This window comes from Impatiens glandulifera, chromosome 7 (assembly GCF_907164915.1).
Source record: "Impatiens glandulifera chromosome 7, dImpGla2.1, whole genome shotgun sequence".
Classification (NCBI taxonomy): Eukaryota; Viridiplantae; Streptophyta; class Magnoliopsida; order Ericales; family Balsaminaceae; genus Impatiens; species Impatiens glandulifera.
Genome location: NC_061868.1, coordinates 44139964 through 44155807, shown reverse-complemented (window position 1 = coordinate 44155807; position 15844 = coordinate 44139964). Strand labels below are relative to the sequence as shown.

The window sequence follows — 15844 nt, the reverse complement described above, 5'->3', positions numbered from 1 at the left end:
ATAACACAGTATTTTACTTATCTAATAGATACAAAATTTCTTAAAGTGGGATAAAATTATGTTCAAACATATGACTAAATATGTCGTCTAAGGTAAGCCCACGGGTTAAGGCAGTCACTCTTTAGGGGTCAGCCCATTTAATAATAAAAACTAGGATTTTAGTTCAATTTATTTAATTTTAACATAATAGTGTATAGCTAGTAGTTTAAAATGAGAAAAACATTTTACTATAATTAGTGATTATAGGTTCAAATCTCAAAAAAAAACAAAATCTTTTTATAATAATTTTTTTTTAACTGAAATTGAAAATCCATTATTGACATTTTGGGTATTACTTTTTTTCATGAGCTGTTTGTTAGTTAAATTGCTTTTTTGTGTATAAATTTGATATTTGATCAATTGGTCAGATGCCGGACTTGAGATTCCGAGGCCTGAGGTGAACACAAAAACTTGGTGTCCTCAAAACTAATATTCATACATATATTTTATCGATTTAAATATATAGTATTTGTAACATTAATTTTAGAAATAAAATATCATCAAAACAATATGTCATAAGTAAGTACTAAAAAAAACAAAGAAGATCCAACAAAATATAAAAATTGTACATAGTCACTTGAATATTACTTGTCTCGCATTTTTGAAGCGAAAGTATGATCAAGTTTGCATAATAAACTTTCTCAATAATTCTTTCTCGATAGATACCATAATTAACCCATTTAGTCTTTCTTGTGGACATAGTTGATCGAAGATAAGTTTTAATCAACTTCAATTTGGAAAAACTCCTTTCCGCAGATGCAACAGTAACTGGTATAATCAGCAAAACTCGATATGCGATATAGGAATTTGGATAACAATCATCCATTGTTTTCAAATAATTCAGCACATCAATCGCTCTTTTTGCTTCTCTGAGTAATGAATGTCTTAACAACTTTAGTTCTAGAAATATATCTGATCCATCAACATCGGAGTGCCTATCATGTGTTAAAGAATTTTGAAGATGACACATGAGCTCAAGAGACCCTCATCATCAATAGACTTCAACTTCTCCAAACTAATAAAAACCCAAAGGTTTCTTTGTACTTTTGAAATTGCTCAAACCGAGTTTTGAAGTGAAGAAAGAGAAACAAGGCTGGAACGAGCGAAAAAGGCCCTAAAAGTTCGGGGAGGAGACGACCGAGTTTTTTGCTCCGATTCCGGCAAACTGAAGGATCGACGACGGACTTGGGGTTTGGGGAAGTGTTTCCTTTTCTTTTTCCAGAATGCTTGTTCTTATTTTTTTTTCTTTTTCCTTGATTTTGTTCTTTTCTCCAAGTAAGATAGTGTTTTTTATTTTATTTTCTTGGATACAAATTAAGTTAGGGCTTATTATTGATAGGTTATCAATTATTATTTATGGGCTTATTTTTAAAAATAAGTCCATGAACATATCATTATAATTTATTTATTTTTAAGATTTTGGTGCCCAAAATATTTGGGCCCAAGACAATTACATTACTTATTACCACAAACAACAGAGCCTGCATTTGATATCGGGGCTTTCCACACTGTGGATCAATACTTAAACATGTATAAAATATTGTGACTAGCTTTGAATAGGATCGATTGATTCAAGATATTTTTGTAAATACTCATTCTTATAATTTGAGTTGAGAGATGATCAGTAGCCATGAATCATGATGGTGGTACTGATACATATTATTTATTTAGAATTATAATCATATAATAGTCAAGATGTAGCAATATTAATGCATTTTTTTCAAAAGAGAAGATCAAACAATATTTGAATATATTAATTAATGAGTTGAAGAGACAATTAATAAATATGCAATATATAATGAAATCACAAGTCAAAATATTACAGCGGATCAGCAACGGGTGACCGGCCGTTCTCTTGGATCGATATCTCTAAAGTTTATATATTTCATCTTAATTTCTTTGAAAGTGTACGTACTTACGTAGCATGCAGTACGTCACCTAATTATTAATTAATATGGAGGTGGCGGATAACATTGCCGGATGGAGGTGGTGGCCAAACTCCGGCTCGGCCACCTGCATAAATATTAATATCAATATATTATAATAATCAAATTCATTTTTTATTTATAATATGTAACAACATATTATTAATATTATTATAGTTATTTTATTACGTACCTGGTGGTGGTGGGGGGTAAGTTCCCTGAGGGCCAGCTGCTGGATAAACAGACGGCGGTGCGGGTACCCGGAAGAGTAAGACGGGGGATAGGTAGCCGCCGGAGTTAGCTGACTAAAGCAATTAGAAGGCGGTGGCTGCGGCGGCGCTGACGGAGGAGGATAGGCATAATTATTATTATTAGTTGGAGGATAAGTTTGACCTAGTACTGATTCAGCTGCTGGTGGATAATTAGGCATTGGGAAGTTGTTGGTAGTATAGGGTTGTGCCGTGGGGGCAGGGGATAACCGGATGGGGTTGGGGGATAAGGGCGGCGGCGGAGGAAGTTCCGACGTAGGGAAGGACGGTAGAAAGGGTGGCGTTTGGTGTGGCGTAAGGTGGTTGTTGTTGGTGGCCGGAGTATTGGGGCGGAGCGTATTTGTTTTGGGGATTGGTGGCCATGGAAGAAGACTGGGGAGAGAAAGGAGCTCCTACCATTGATTATTTGATCAGATATGAAATATCGATTTGATCAAGAAGAAATAATGGGGGAATTATAATAGCAATAGTTATGAAAGTTGACTGGGATAAATTATTATTAATATACTAGTCCTATAAATGAATGATTGTGATCACAAGTTGCAATTTTTGAATACATAATCATCCAACTCTTTCCCATTTTTAATTGGCTAAAATTAGGTGTGGTTGGATCATAACTAGACCAATTAGTCTGGTCTTTTATTATTTAGATTTTAAGTTAGATGAAAAATAAAATAATTATTTCTTTACTCGTACAAAAAAAAGTTTTATAATATGTTCCAATTATGCAAATAAATAGTCAACGGATGGATCTCTGGTCAACGTGATTAAACGCGTTTACTTCAAGGACATGTTTGGTGGATGTAACTCGCCGGGAGATGATCAAATCATGGGACTTACCTGGATGGATGGTCTCATTTATTCATAATTATTATATTGCTTTTTTTCTTTTTTAGTAACAAGAACAATTAAAAAAACTGCATGTTGGGAGGTTTAAAAGTGTTTTTAATGACTTTTTTAAATATGGTATAGGTTTTATTTATCTTTGCATCACTCATAATGAGTTTATTGTGATTTAGTGCGACTTTCTGTTTGCCTATATTGATTGTCGTCTCGAATTATTATAATATGAATAATATTATCCAACGTTGGCGGGTCATTTGATGGTAATATTTTCTCCTATCTTTATTTGTCCCCTTCTTATAAATAAGGAGATGATATTCTTGGATTTATATAAAATAAAATAAAATTGGGAAGAGTAATTGTAATTGACTCTTTTTTATTATATGAAAGCTCATTTAAATGTATTACATAAGGATTGTATAAATTTCTTAAAATTTGAAAATAAAATAAAAAGTAAATTATATATAAAATAAGTGAATAATGGTAAGTTTCGTCATATTTTTATTTAGAATTAGAGAAACAAATAATTCACATTGAAAAAATAAAAAATTAGAGGTATTTTCACCTTTTTACCGCAAAGTCGATTTTTATATATATAGATGATTACTTATTATTTTGATATGATATTTATCGGTGCACCAACACATTGGACAATGATAATTTTCACTAAAATATTTTGTAAATATTTGTCCGACATTTATTAATTAATTTGATCAAATTACTCTCCTTCATCATTATTATTATAAAATTTAAATAAATTCGTCTTTAAAGACATCTAAAAAACATTGCATAATTATAGATCTTCTCTACTAGAATTTTATAGTTTACAAATTTGTCATACTACACGACCTGAATTTTTATTTAATTGTTTTGATTTTATATAACTTTTTTTATCAAAATAAGATAAAACAGATATATAACAAATAAAATAGAGGGATTAGATTATGATATTAAGAAAGACCTTTATTTATTAGTTTATCTCAATCCTTCAATGATCTAACATGTAAGTTTGTCAAGGTTCTTTAAATATATATCCACTTGAAGAGAGATTCTCTCAATTCTATTTTATATTCGAAATATGTTAAATAATTTATAAACCTAGATTAGAAAGAACCCTGAATTATATGTTAAGTAAAACTTTTACCTGAATTATAGATATAACCTTGATATAGTATAAAAATACTAGATTAATATTGAGCTAAATAATTTAATCATCCCAATTATTATTACATATATAAGATAAGTATTTTAAACTAGAAGTAGCTTTGACTTACAAAGCAGAAATAATATTAATTTTTTTTTTTGAGAACGCTGGGTTCCGCTACTCCTATGGAGTGCGGACTAATCCCCGCGGGTTAAGTACATAGCCCGCAAACATACTTAACCAATTAACCAGGCGCAGCGAACTTGTCGCTTGACGAGCTCGAACCCAGGACCTCATGGAGGCCTGGGGGATATCCACCTCTTGTTTCCACTAGGCTAGAAGAGGGGATAAAAATGGGACAACGGATTAAGTATGTAGCCCGCAAACACAACTTAATCATTTAACCAGGCGCCGAACTTGCGCCCGACGGGCTCGAACCCAGGAACTTAGGGTCGAGGAACTGTGGTTAATTGGATTTATATGTGAGAGTAAATTTAAAATGCTATCACATTTTAGCCGTAATATTTTTTATTGGTTTTTTAATATCATTATTTGTGCAAATACACGGGCTACATATTAAAATAGAAACTAAGACATGTACTATTTTATTACACAGGCTCAATAGCCAAGGTTCTATATCACACACTACTACAAGATTTAAGGATTAGAGAGAAAAGCTCGGGAGATTTTAGGTTTACAGCGAAATTTTCGGCAATAGATTCTTTCATCACGAAAATACGAACGACACGATCGAAAAAAAACGTAACGTTTAATAAAATTTGCACGGTATCTCAAGATCGCGATTCGCTTATTGGGTCATGTTGTTAGTTTCTCAGTGTCGCTTAACAAATATGTGCACAATCGGCACAATCGGCAAGATATCAGTTCTAATTGCTAGGTTGGTCATGCATCTACAAATCTTTGTTGGAAGGTAAGGTTTCTGATTTACCATGTTTATAATAGCTAGGGTTTCTGGTTGTACCCTATTCTATAATTCCTCTTCTTCGTTGCTTTGTTGTTGTGTTCTATTTTTTCATTAAAATGGGAAGAAAGAAAAGCAATAAGTATAAGGAAATCAAGAATTTGTGATGAAAGGTTTAAGGGAGGTCGCTGAAAAGAAAATTGATTAAAATTGCTGAAGAAATTATTTAGGAAAATAAGGAATACAGCAAATGTAAAGAACCGATTGCTGATAATATTTCTAAAAAAAAATACAATAGGAAAACAGGGGAAGAAAGAAGGAATTTGAATGTGGTTATAATGAAAGAGAAAACCTGTTAGTCCTAAAAAGAAGATTAGCAAATTCCTGATGCATGTTAGAAGGGAGAAATCACAATCAGTATATAGATATCTCAGCAAATAATAATTCAATTCAATATTCATTATCTCTAGGATTAGAATTTACTGAAGAAAGTTGAATATGAGGATATAATTAAATGATCAATTGATGCAATGAATGAGTTGATGAAGACTTCAAAAACCAAGACCTACACTATCAGGAATAATTCAACATGAAAAGTCAACGAGGTGTGGAAGAATAAAGCAGAAAAAAAAATATGAAAACCATGTCTACAAAGGAAAAGTCTACTTGGGGATATCCAAACAAAGGTAGAGTTACTCACTCTCCTTTTGAATTCAAACTGTCTTCTAAAGTAGAGGAGAAATGTATTGAAGACTGAGAATTTGTAGTGGATGAAAACTTTATGGGAAAACAAAGTATCATTCTCAACTACCAAAGAGACTCTAATTAATAGTGGGGAGAAAATGGCTTGAAAAAAGTTTCTACAAAACATACATGACATCTACTTCTTACTGTTTAAAGAGCTCAAATCTAGAAAAAATCCTGGAGAAAGGGCATATTTCATAGGATCAAATTGCATGAAGCTGAAAAAGTGGTCAGAAGAGATGAATCTACAAAGTAGATAAAAGGAAACGACCCGGATATGGTTCAAGCTCTGTAACATTCCAACCCACATGTACAATGCTGAAGCAATTAGTCATTTTACAGGTACAATTAGAAAACCATTATATATGGGCCCAATAATTGCAGGAGGAGAGTATTTGTCCTTTGCTAGAATTAGCATTGAATTGCATCTTATGAGTGTTCTACCAATAAAAATGGCAGTTCTTGACAACAAAGAAATCATAAATGTCATGGAGATCTCTTATGAATGAAAACCAAGGAGGGTGTGTTTTTGTAACACTTCCTACCCAATAAATGTGATAAAGTTAAAAAAGTAGATCATAAAAACAGAAAAGACAACAAGTAGAAAAGAAAAAGAAGGAAACAAAGGAGGATAAACTCAAGGATCAAACAATTGTAAAAGAAAATAAGAAGAATTCTGGGAATCATGATGAATAGGAAAATAAAATTGTTATAATGCGAAGGCTCATGATGGAAATGGAAGATGAACTTCAAGTGGTTGTTGAGGAAACTCAAGAGGAAGATACCAAGAATTTCAAAGATGAAACATAAAATTCTAAAGTCGATAAAGAATATTCCAAAACCAATGTAGAGTCTGAAGCTAAAGCCGAAGATAAGGAAGACACGTTCACAAAAAATCAAGTTGAAGATAACAAAGGTAAAAGCCCTGAAATTTTCAAAAACATTTTTTTTATTAAATCAGAACGAGCTTGTACAAAGAGAGATTTCAAAATGAGAAACAAAAATACTAATCATCATATTCAATACAATCTCATTCCATCGTCAGAGGAAGGGGAAAAGGTAGAGGAATGGGAAGAAAACATTTCAATGAAAACAGATGGCATGCGAAAATGCTAGGCTGGATGGTTAGATTTGAATGTAGTCTTTTCTGTTTGTAATCTCTATTTTTTTTTTAAAATTTATGAATGCTACTAATCAATATTTAGGGTCTTTTGATTATCATACTTAATCATAGCTAGGGTTTGTCTAGCATTGATTTATCAAAAACATTTTTTTTCTATCAAATCAGAACGAGCTTGTACAAAGAGAGATTTCAAATGAGAAACAAAAATACTAATCATCATATTCAATACAATCTCATTCCATCGTCAGAGGAAGGGGAAAAGGTAGAGGAATGGGAAGAAAGCCTTTCAATGAAAACGGATGGCATGCGAAAATGCTAGGCTGGGATGGTTAGATTTGAATATAGTCTTTTCTGTTTGTAATCTCTATTTTTTTTAATTTATAAATGCTACTAATCAGTATTTAGGGTCTTTTGATTATCATACTTAATCATAGCTAGGGTTTGTCTAGCATTGATTTATAATCCTCTCACTTTTAGAATTTTAATAAATGTTTCTAACAATTTTTAATTTTTTTAACCTAGCTATTTATTAATAGATTATTTTACTTTATTTTTTTGACTTTAATGATCAATAAAATAAATGAAGTATAAAAGAAAAAACAAAAAAAAAATAGATAACAATTTCATAAGAATTAATAAAAAAATAATGTCAGTTTAAATGAAAATAATTTAGAAACAAAATGGATAAAAATAATAATTGTTCTACTTGAGAGTTGATTTTATATATAATTGAAATTATTAGTAATAAATATATATTAGAGTTATAAATGAAAAAAAATATTATTAGGTGGAGATGCAAAATATATTATGAGTTGAAATTCTAATTATTAATATTAGAGAAAGATTTAAAATATTTTTAATAATTGAATTCCTGGTGAGGAATGAGACAATCTAACCATCACCAAAGACCAAAGGTGATATAGTCTTATATTTCACTTATATTTTTATTAAGAAAAAATTGTTTGTGGTGTTCTTCATATGTTTGTGTGAGTTTTCATATTTTGTTGAAAAGTATATTATCTTTTTTTTTCCTTACAATTTATATAAAATTATGTAAATCTTATTTTTTTTTGACAAAGGTCCATAAATGTATTTTTTTTTGAATTTTTTTATCCTTTTATAATTTATATATAATTATGTAAATTGTATTTTTTTAAACAAAATAAAAACTTTTATTAAACAAAATAAAAAATTTCATTCCAAAATGATTAAATTATTTTATTATGATGCAACTCATTTTATTTTAAATAAAGATTGATGTATAATATATAGAAATTACATTAAATTTATAAAAAACTAATATAATATTATAATAATATTATCACAATATTATAATATTATGATAATATTTTATAAATTTATTATTCGTTACGATAACATTCCTCCTTAAATTCAATATGGAAAAGACTTTGACAATTCAAGAATGAATACGAGATTGTGAAATGATAATGTTATATTTTAAAACTGAATAAACTCGTGAGTGTTGAGATTAATAAAAAAATGGGACGAGATAATAGTGTGTCTTATAACAAATCAACAAAGAATGTAAAAATCTTATCCGAACTAAATGTCGTGTGAAATAACATCAACAAAAGAACTATGGAGTTACATATGAGTATTTGAGATCCATCAAACAACGTGATTGTATATTGAAAAAAATAAACCAACGGAGAATGTAGAATCTCATAAACATTGAATGCTAATATGCAATTAGGGGTGAGTTGGTACGGTATACCTTAATATTTATCCATACCTTATACCTTACTAAAAGATTCAGTATAGAAAAATCCATAAGTTAATCTTACATTAATTTTAGTATACCTTAATTTTGGTATGGTATCGATAGATACCCGATACCCTTTATACCTAAAAACATACTCTGTTAATTTTACTTCCCACATTTTGTTAATTTTACTTAACACATTTTGTTAATTTTACTTCACACATTTTCTGGTTTAAAAGTGTGTGGAACAAAACACTTTTTTTCCTATCGTCTCGTTCGTTAATATGATTTGACTTTATCACACTCACTTGTTTTGAAGGGAGGACTCAACTTACACATTTTTAATAGGTGATTTTTAACCCTTTAGTACTTTTAAAAATGACTAGAATCTCAACTTTATAGTATTTGGATGTATTTTTCATCGACCAACTCTCTTGTCTTCTTTTCATAGTGTTCATAGATTATCCTTTTATTTTGTTTAGGAGTTAGAAGAAGTTTTGTTTTGAAGTTCTTCTTACTCTTTTTTCGAGTTGTAAACTCTTGTGTTTCAGATTTCATTGTATTTTATATTTTAGATAAACTTGACAACACTTTAGATTCCATTGGGTCTATTTTATAGTGAAATAGAATTAGTTTCATATATGTCTATGAATTAGATATATATGAAATAATATTAAAGTATAATTATTTTTTATTTTAATTTAAAAAAATATATTTCTATAATTGAATTAACATCAAATCTTCTAAAATATGTTCGGATAAGAAAATAAGTTTACTAAAAATGATTGATTCGTTGATAACCGTTTTATCTCAATAAAATTTCATAGTCCATACGTGCATATAATTTTAAAATGGAAATAAAGTATTATTATTTAAAATTTAATTAGTAATTATTTATTTCCTTATAAGAATTATATATATATATATATATATATTTTGATAAATATTATTTTGATATATATCGATATACAAAAATTTTAAAAATCTCTTACCTTGACTTTACTAAAATTTTAGTATCGGTATAATTTCTTACATTTTTTCGGTACACTGAAAAAATCGATATTTTCGATAATTTAGTAGGTTATTTTCAATATAAAGATAATTGCGATAATTTTTCACCCTTTGTTGAAACAACAACTGAAAAAAGATTGGAGTACGATAATTGAATAAAATAAAAACATCACCCAAACATTTAAAAAGAAAAATGATTTTTGAAAAACAATATATAATAATAAATTATTAACCATTTATAAAGCTTGTAGAGAACTAGACTATTTTATGTGCTCAAAAATGAAAACTTGATACTAATATAATGTTAAAAAATAAAAATATTATAATAACTAATGTAATTAAAAATTTGTTCCATTTTTCATGTTCATTTATGTCTAATATATAAATATTATATTAAATTTATAATTAAATTAATATAATTATTATATTTTAAAATTTGATAATTTTTTATGAATATATTATAAATTGAAATATGGTATATTGAATTACACCGTTCTTGATATGTTTATTTGAGTTTTCATTTTCATATAGAAGATTTTGCTACTTTTTTTTATTCCTTTATAATTTATAAAAGATTATGAATATCTTAATTTTTAAAAAGTCCATGAAGGTAAATATTATTTTTGAAAACAAAAGGAAGCTTTATTCTTTTATAATTTATTTAAAATTATGTAAATATTTTTATAAGACAAAAGAAAAAGAAATGTCCTTCCAAAAATTATATTATTTTATTATGATATTGCGATTAATTATTTTAAAAGGAAATGTATAGTTAATACCTAAACTCCATGGGATCATATCAGGTGTGTTTTTTCTTCTCTCTGTTCTTACAATTAATAGATTTAAACATAAGGAAGCTCTAAAAGTCTTATATATATAACCCAACACCATTTACATTCAAAGAATGAATCCTCCTTGAGTGCATTTTTAAAAATGATGAATTTTCTTGCATTGATCTCTGCATTTGGGATTATAGCCATAGCACATGATTTGTTACACCATGGATTTACAGAAGCCACTCCAACCTTTATGTACTTGTCAAAACCCAAAGGAACGGTTCAAACCATCAAGGTCATCACCATCATCATCATCATTATTTATTTCTTTTCAGTTTCAACATTAATGTTATATAATAAAATCATTTACGATGTATGCAGACTTTAAACGGAGATATTATCGATTGTGTTAATATCTACAAACAAATAAGTTTCGACAATCCATTGATCAAGAGCTCGCAACTCGATCTTAACTTGGAGCAGGTACGTACATTATACCACATGAAATTATTCCCTAAATTCTTGGTTCGTAATCTGAATTCAAACTTTAATCAAGATCTATCTATAGTTCATCGTTAGTTGTGAGTGAGGGGGCGAAATGCCTTTGGAGGGCATCAGACGAGCTTTAGAATCGGATTAAGCTAATTAATTAATTAATGTTTATAGATGAAAGGGATAACTATATCCCCAAGATTGTCCAGGACTGGCATATATATGGAGAATGCCCATTTCAAACAATCCCTATTCTAAGATCCCGTAGACGTCAAACTTCCTCGTTTCATTCACTTCCAGCCATCAAGAATATTGTTGCAATTAAGAAGCATGAGGTATGATTATTCTTTTACATTTTAAATTAGATTATTCTTTTAATAATTTAATGTAATGTAGAAATAAAAATGTTAGTATGCAATGGTATCGAATGAAAAAGGAAACTACTATGGAGGTTCTGCAATATCAGTGTTTCGAAACCTCAAACTGAGGAAGGTGATTTCAGTTTAGTGCAACTTTGGCTCGTAACTGATTTTGGCACACCGAAATCAAACTCTATTGAAGCCGGTTGGATAGTAAGTACAAAACTCAATTGAACATTTTATGTCAAAACATTATTTATATATTTAATTAATTCCTTAGGTCCATCCCCACATGTATGGAGACAATATTACAAGGTTTTTCATATACTGGACAGTGAGTAGTTCTCTCTATACTCTTCCAACATAATGGGTGTTTTTTTAAGATTATTATTGTAACATTATTATTCAATGTTGAAATTTGTTTAGTAACATAGTGTTTATGCGGCAATGCAGAATAATGGCTATAATGGTACAGGATGTTATAATCTCATATGCCCTGGCTTCGTGCAAACAAGCCAAACATTTGCCATCGGCGCGCCCCTACCGATAAATTCCAAATTGGACAATACAACATTGACCGAGATACAAATTTCTGTCTATAAGGTTTGAAATGAAATATCTATCTAGAATTATGTCGTAATCCTTTTAATTAGTCTAGATCTTGATATGATATGATATGATGTATAAGATATTCAGAGGCTTATTTAAGATTAAACCCAAATAACTAATTAATTCATCTCACAAACCTACTAATTAAGACCCTTAGGTCATCTTTTTTGAGTTTTGGGTTATTTAAATAACCAAAAAAAATCATGAAACATCATTTGTAACGACAGGCAAATCAAACAGGTGACTGGTGGCTCAAAGTGCAAAATGAAACGATAGGATATTGGCCACATGATCTTTTCAGCAATTTAGGTGCAAACTCCAATCAAATTTTATGGGGCGGAGATGTCTACTCAAAACCAAAACCGTCACGTCGTGGGTTCCACACGACTACTCAGATGGGCATTGGGGCATTTCCTAAACATTACAAAATAGCTAGTCATGTCCGCAATCTTCAAGTCATGAAGGAGCCAAATGAATGGAAGACTCCTTATCCTTCGTCTCTTAAAGAAATTGTATCAAACTCTAATTGTTATGACTTAAAATTTCCAAGTATTTTCAAAAGGAAAAGGGATTGGGGGGTTTACTTTTATTACGGAGGTTGCGGATTTTCTTACAAATGTGTACAATAATACTACTAATAATAATAATAGGGTGAATCAAAGATTTGAATGGAATGAGGCCTGAAATGAGTTGACATTTTGTAAGTTAATTCTAAATAAACACAATTGTATTAATTTTTTTTCTTTTTTATTATTTATCATTCTATTTTAATCATCATTAATTATTTATCTCTTCTCTTTTCACTAATTTTAAAATATATAAAAATATTATATATATTGGAAAAACGATTAAAACTATTCCGTTAAAATCTCAAAAAGTGGGAGGGTTAAGAATTAAAACTAGACAAACACTAGTTATGATTAAAAGATGACAATCAAACGACCCTAAATAACTTGATTTGTAGCAATCAAACATACGAAAAATAAAGACTACAAACAGAGATTACAAACTGTATCAAATCCTAATTATACCAATCAGGATTTTTATTTCCATTCCAACCTGATGTTTCAACTGGTTGTCTTCCTCTTTCCCTTATCTTTCCTCTTCCCCCTTTCTTTTGCAATGAAAGGAGGATGAACTGAAGAGGTTGATGAATACTGCATATTCTCATTTTGATTTTTTTTCCTTTATATGAATTCGTCTGATTTGATAGAAATAATTATTATTCAGAATTTCTGAGCTCTTCACCTTGTTGTTCTCAACATTAATTTCGAGATCATTGTCTTTATTTTCTTCAGCTTCAACTTTAGAATCCTCAGTAACTTTGGATTCTTTTATATCAACCTTTGGATTTTCTTCTTTATCTTGATTAACCTAAGTATCTTCCTATCTGTTTTCATCAACAACCACTTCAACTTGATTTGATTGAGAATTCTCAACTATCTCTTCAACATGATTAGATTGATGTTTCACCTCCTTCTTCGTACTGTTTTCTTCTTGTACAAAATTTTCTTTATCTTTGATTTCCTGATCTTTAACCACATTTTACTCTTTGATAAAAAACACATATGTTTAATTTTCCTACATATTTATTATTTATTTATATATATATATATTGAATCAGTAATAATAAGGAAAATAAATTAAATTAATTAAAAGAAAAGGATTGAAGTTTATATTTATTAAGGAGGTTCTGTATTTTTTTCAAAATGTCCATAATTTTTATATTATAGTAATAAATATAAATATATATCACTAGTGAAAATTAGTCGTTACCGACAGATTATACCGAGAGATGTATAAATCTTTCGATAAAGCCCCAACGGGAAAAAAAATTTCGTTGATAGAATTTTTACCGAGAGATGCATAAATCTTTCGTTATGAGAATTTTTTACCGAAATATGTTCAAATATCTTTCGACATTACCCCATCCCCCAAATACGAAAATAATTCTAAGTGTTGGGAAAAGTCAATACTGAAGATATACCCAAATCTTTCGGTATTGACTCTTTTCCAAAAACATGAAAATAATTTTAAGTATTGGAATGGGGAATTAGCGAATGATATACTCAAATCTTTTGGTATTGGCTCTTTCCCCAAAAATATGAAAATAATTTTAAGTGTTGGAATGGAGAATTAGTGAAAGATATACCCAAATCTTTCGGTATTGGCTATTTCCCAAAAATATGAAAATAATTCTAAGTGTTAAAATGGGGAATTAACGAAAGATATACCTAAATCTTTTGGTATTGGATCTTCCCCAAAAAATATGAAAATAATTTTAAGTGTTGGAATGGGGAATTAGCGAAAGATATACCCAATGCTTTCGGTATTGACTCTTACCCAAAAAATATGAAAATAATTCTAAGTGTTAGAACAGAGAATTAGCAAAACATATACCAAATCTTTCGGTATTGTCTCTTCCCCAAAAAATATGAAAATAATTCTAAGTGTTGGAATGGTGAATTAGCAAAAGATATACCCAAATCTTTCGGTATTCACTACTAAAAAAAGGTCATTACCGAGAGTACAATCTCTCGGTAATGACCCTATATCTTTCGGTATAGACATAATACCGAGAGTTTGAGTAACTCTCGGCATTCGTCGGTATTACCACTTTAGGTAAATGTAATTAATATTTACCGATACATTTCGTAAATCTCTTGGTTTAGATACTAAAGTGAAAAACCGATAGTTATTTGAAACTAAGAGATCTTTCAAAATCTTTGCAGGTTTTTTATGATCAGATGACAAAGTGAAAGACATTTTTGGATAATGAACAACTCCTCCATCATTTACAGAATGTAACCATTATTTTATGCCTAAGAGTTGTAAATTTTTACGGGCTTTAGGACCATCCTTAGTCTTCTCTTTCACATTCATTATTGTTCCCAACACGCTATCAAAAATATTTTTCTCAATATGCATCACATCTAAATTATGTCTCAATAATAGTGATCTCTAATAATACAAACAGAAGAAAATTCTAAGTTTGTTCCAATTGTCTTCCCGTGTTTCATGATATATCTTGGTTTCTTTCTCTGATCCGTAGTAAGAACCGTGCCTTCTAGGTCTCGTGCTTGCTCGTAAATTTCTTGCCACGTTAAAAATTTTGAGGGCTCTCTATAATCTGTTCTACCATTAAACGACTCTTTATCATTTCTGTATTTGTGCTTTGGTGGAAGGAAGCGTCTATGACCCATGTAACATTATTTCTGACCATTAACTAATCGAAGAAATATAGTGTCATTGTTACAACAAGGATAATCAAATTTCCCTTTCGTATTCCACCCTCACAAATTCATACACTGGAAAGTCATTAATGGTCCATAGCAACACCGCTCGCATGTTAAGGTATTGTGAGGTGTGTGCATCAAACGTTCTCACACCACTTTGTCATAGTTTAGTGAACTCGTTGATCAATGGCTAAAGAAATATGTCAATTACATCTCCTGGACTCTTTGAGCCTGAAATTAACATACATAGAATGAAATTACTAGAATCCATGCAAGTAGTGGGTGACACATTATAAGGAACGAGAATAATTAACCATACACTATATGATTTTTTCCCATTTGCAAAGGGTTGAAACACATCGGTTGATAAACTCAGTCTCACGCTTCGAGAGTACGATGCAAAATCTTTATAATTATCAACAAACGTTTTCCAAGTTAATGAATTTGCTAAATGTCTCAACGTATCACTATCAACTCTTCCTTCTTTAAGCCATCTCATCATTGAAGCAGTTTTTTAGGACATGTATAGTCTCTGTAGTCTTTGTATTGGAGGGAAATATCTTAACACCTTAGTGGGCATGAATTTTCTATTTTTCTTCTTTTGAACTACCCCACTTGTTTGGTCGACT

General features: G+C 29.8%; 1 protein-coding gene across 1 annotated transcript; it reads left to right on the top strand.

Annotated features, from left to right (window-relative positions):
* The first annotated feature begins 10676 nt into the window (after positions 1 to 10676).
* On the top strand, positions 10677 to 12608 carry LOC124910019. The gene is made up of 7 exons (XM_047450644.1): positions 10677 to 10814; positions 10901 to 11002; positions 11221 to 11346; positions 11423 to 11503; positions 11651 to 11704; positions 11824 to 11973; positions 12207 to 12608. Exons 1-7 carry the CDS (start codon positions 10677 to 10679, stop codon positions 12606 to 12608), a joined length of 1053 nt encoding a protein of 350 aa, XP_047306600.1.
* The last annotated feature ends 3236 nt before the right edge of the window (positions 12609 to 15844 follow it).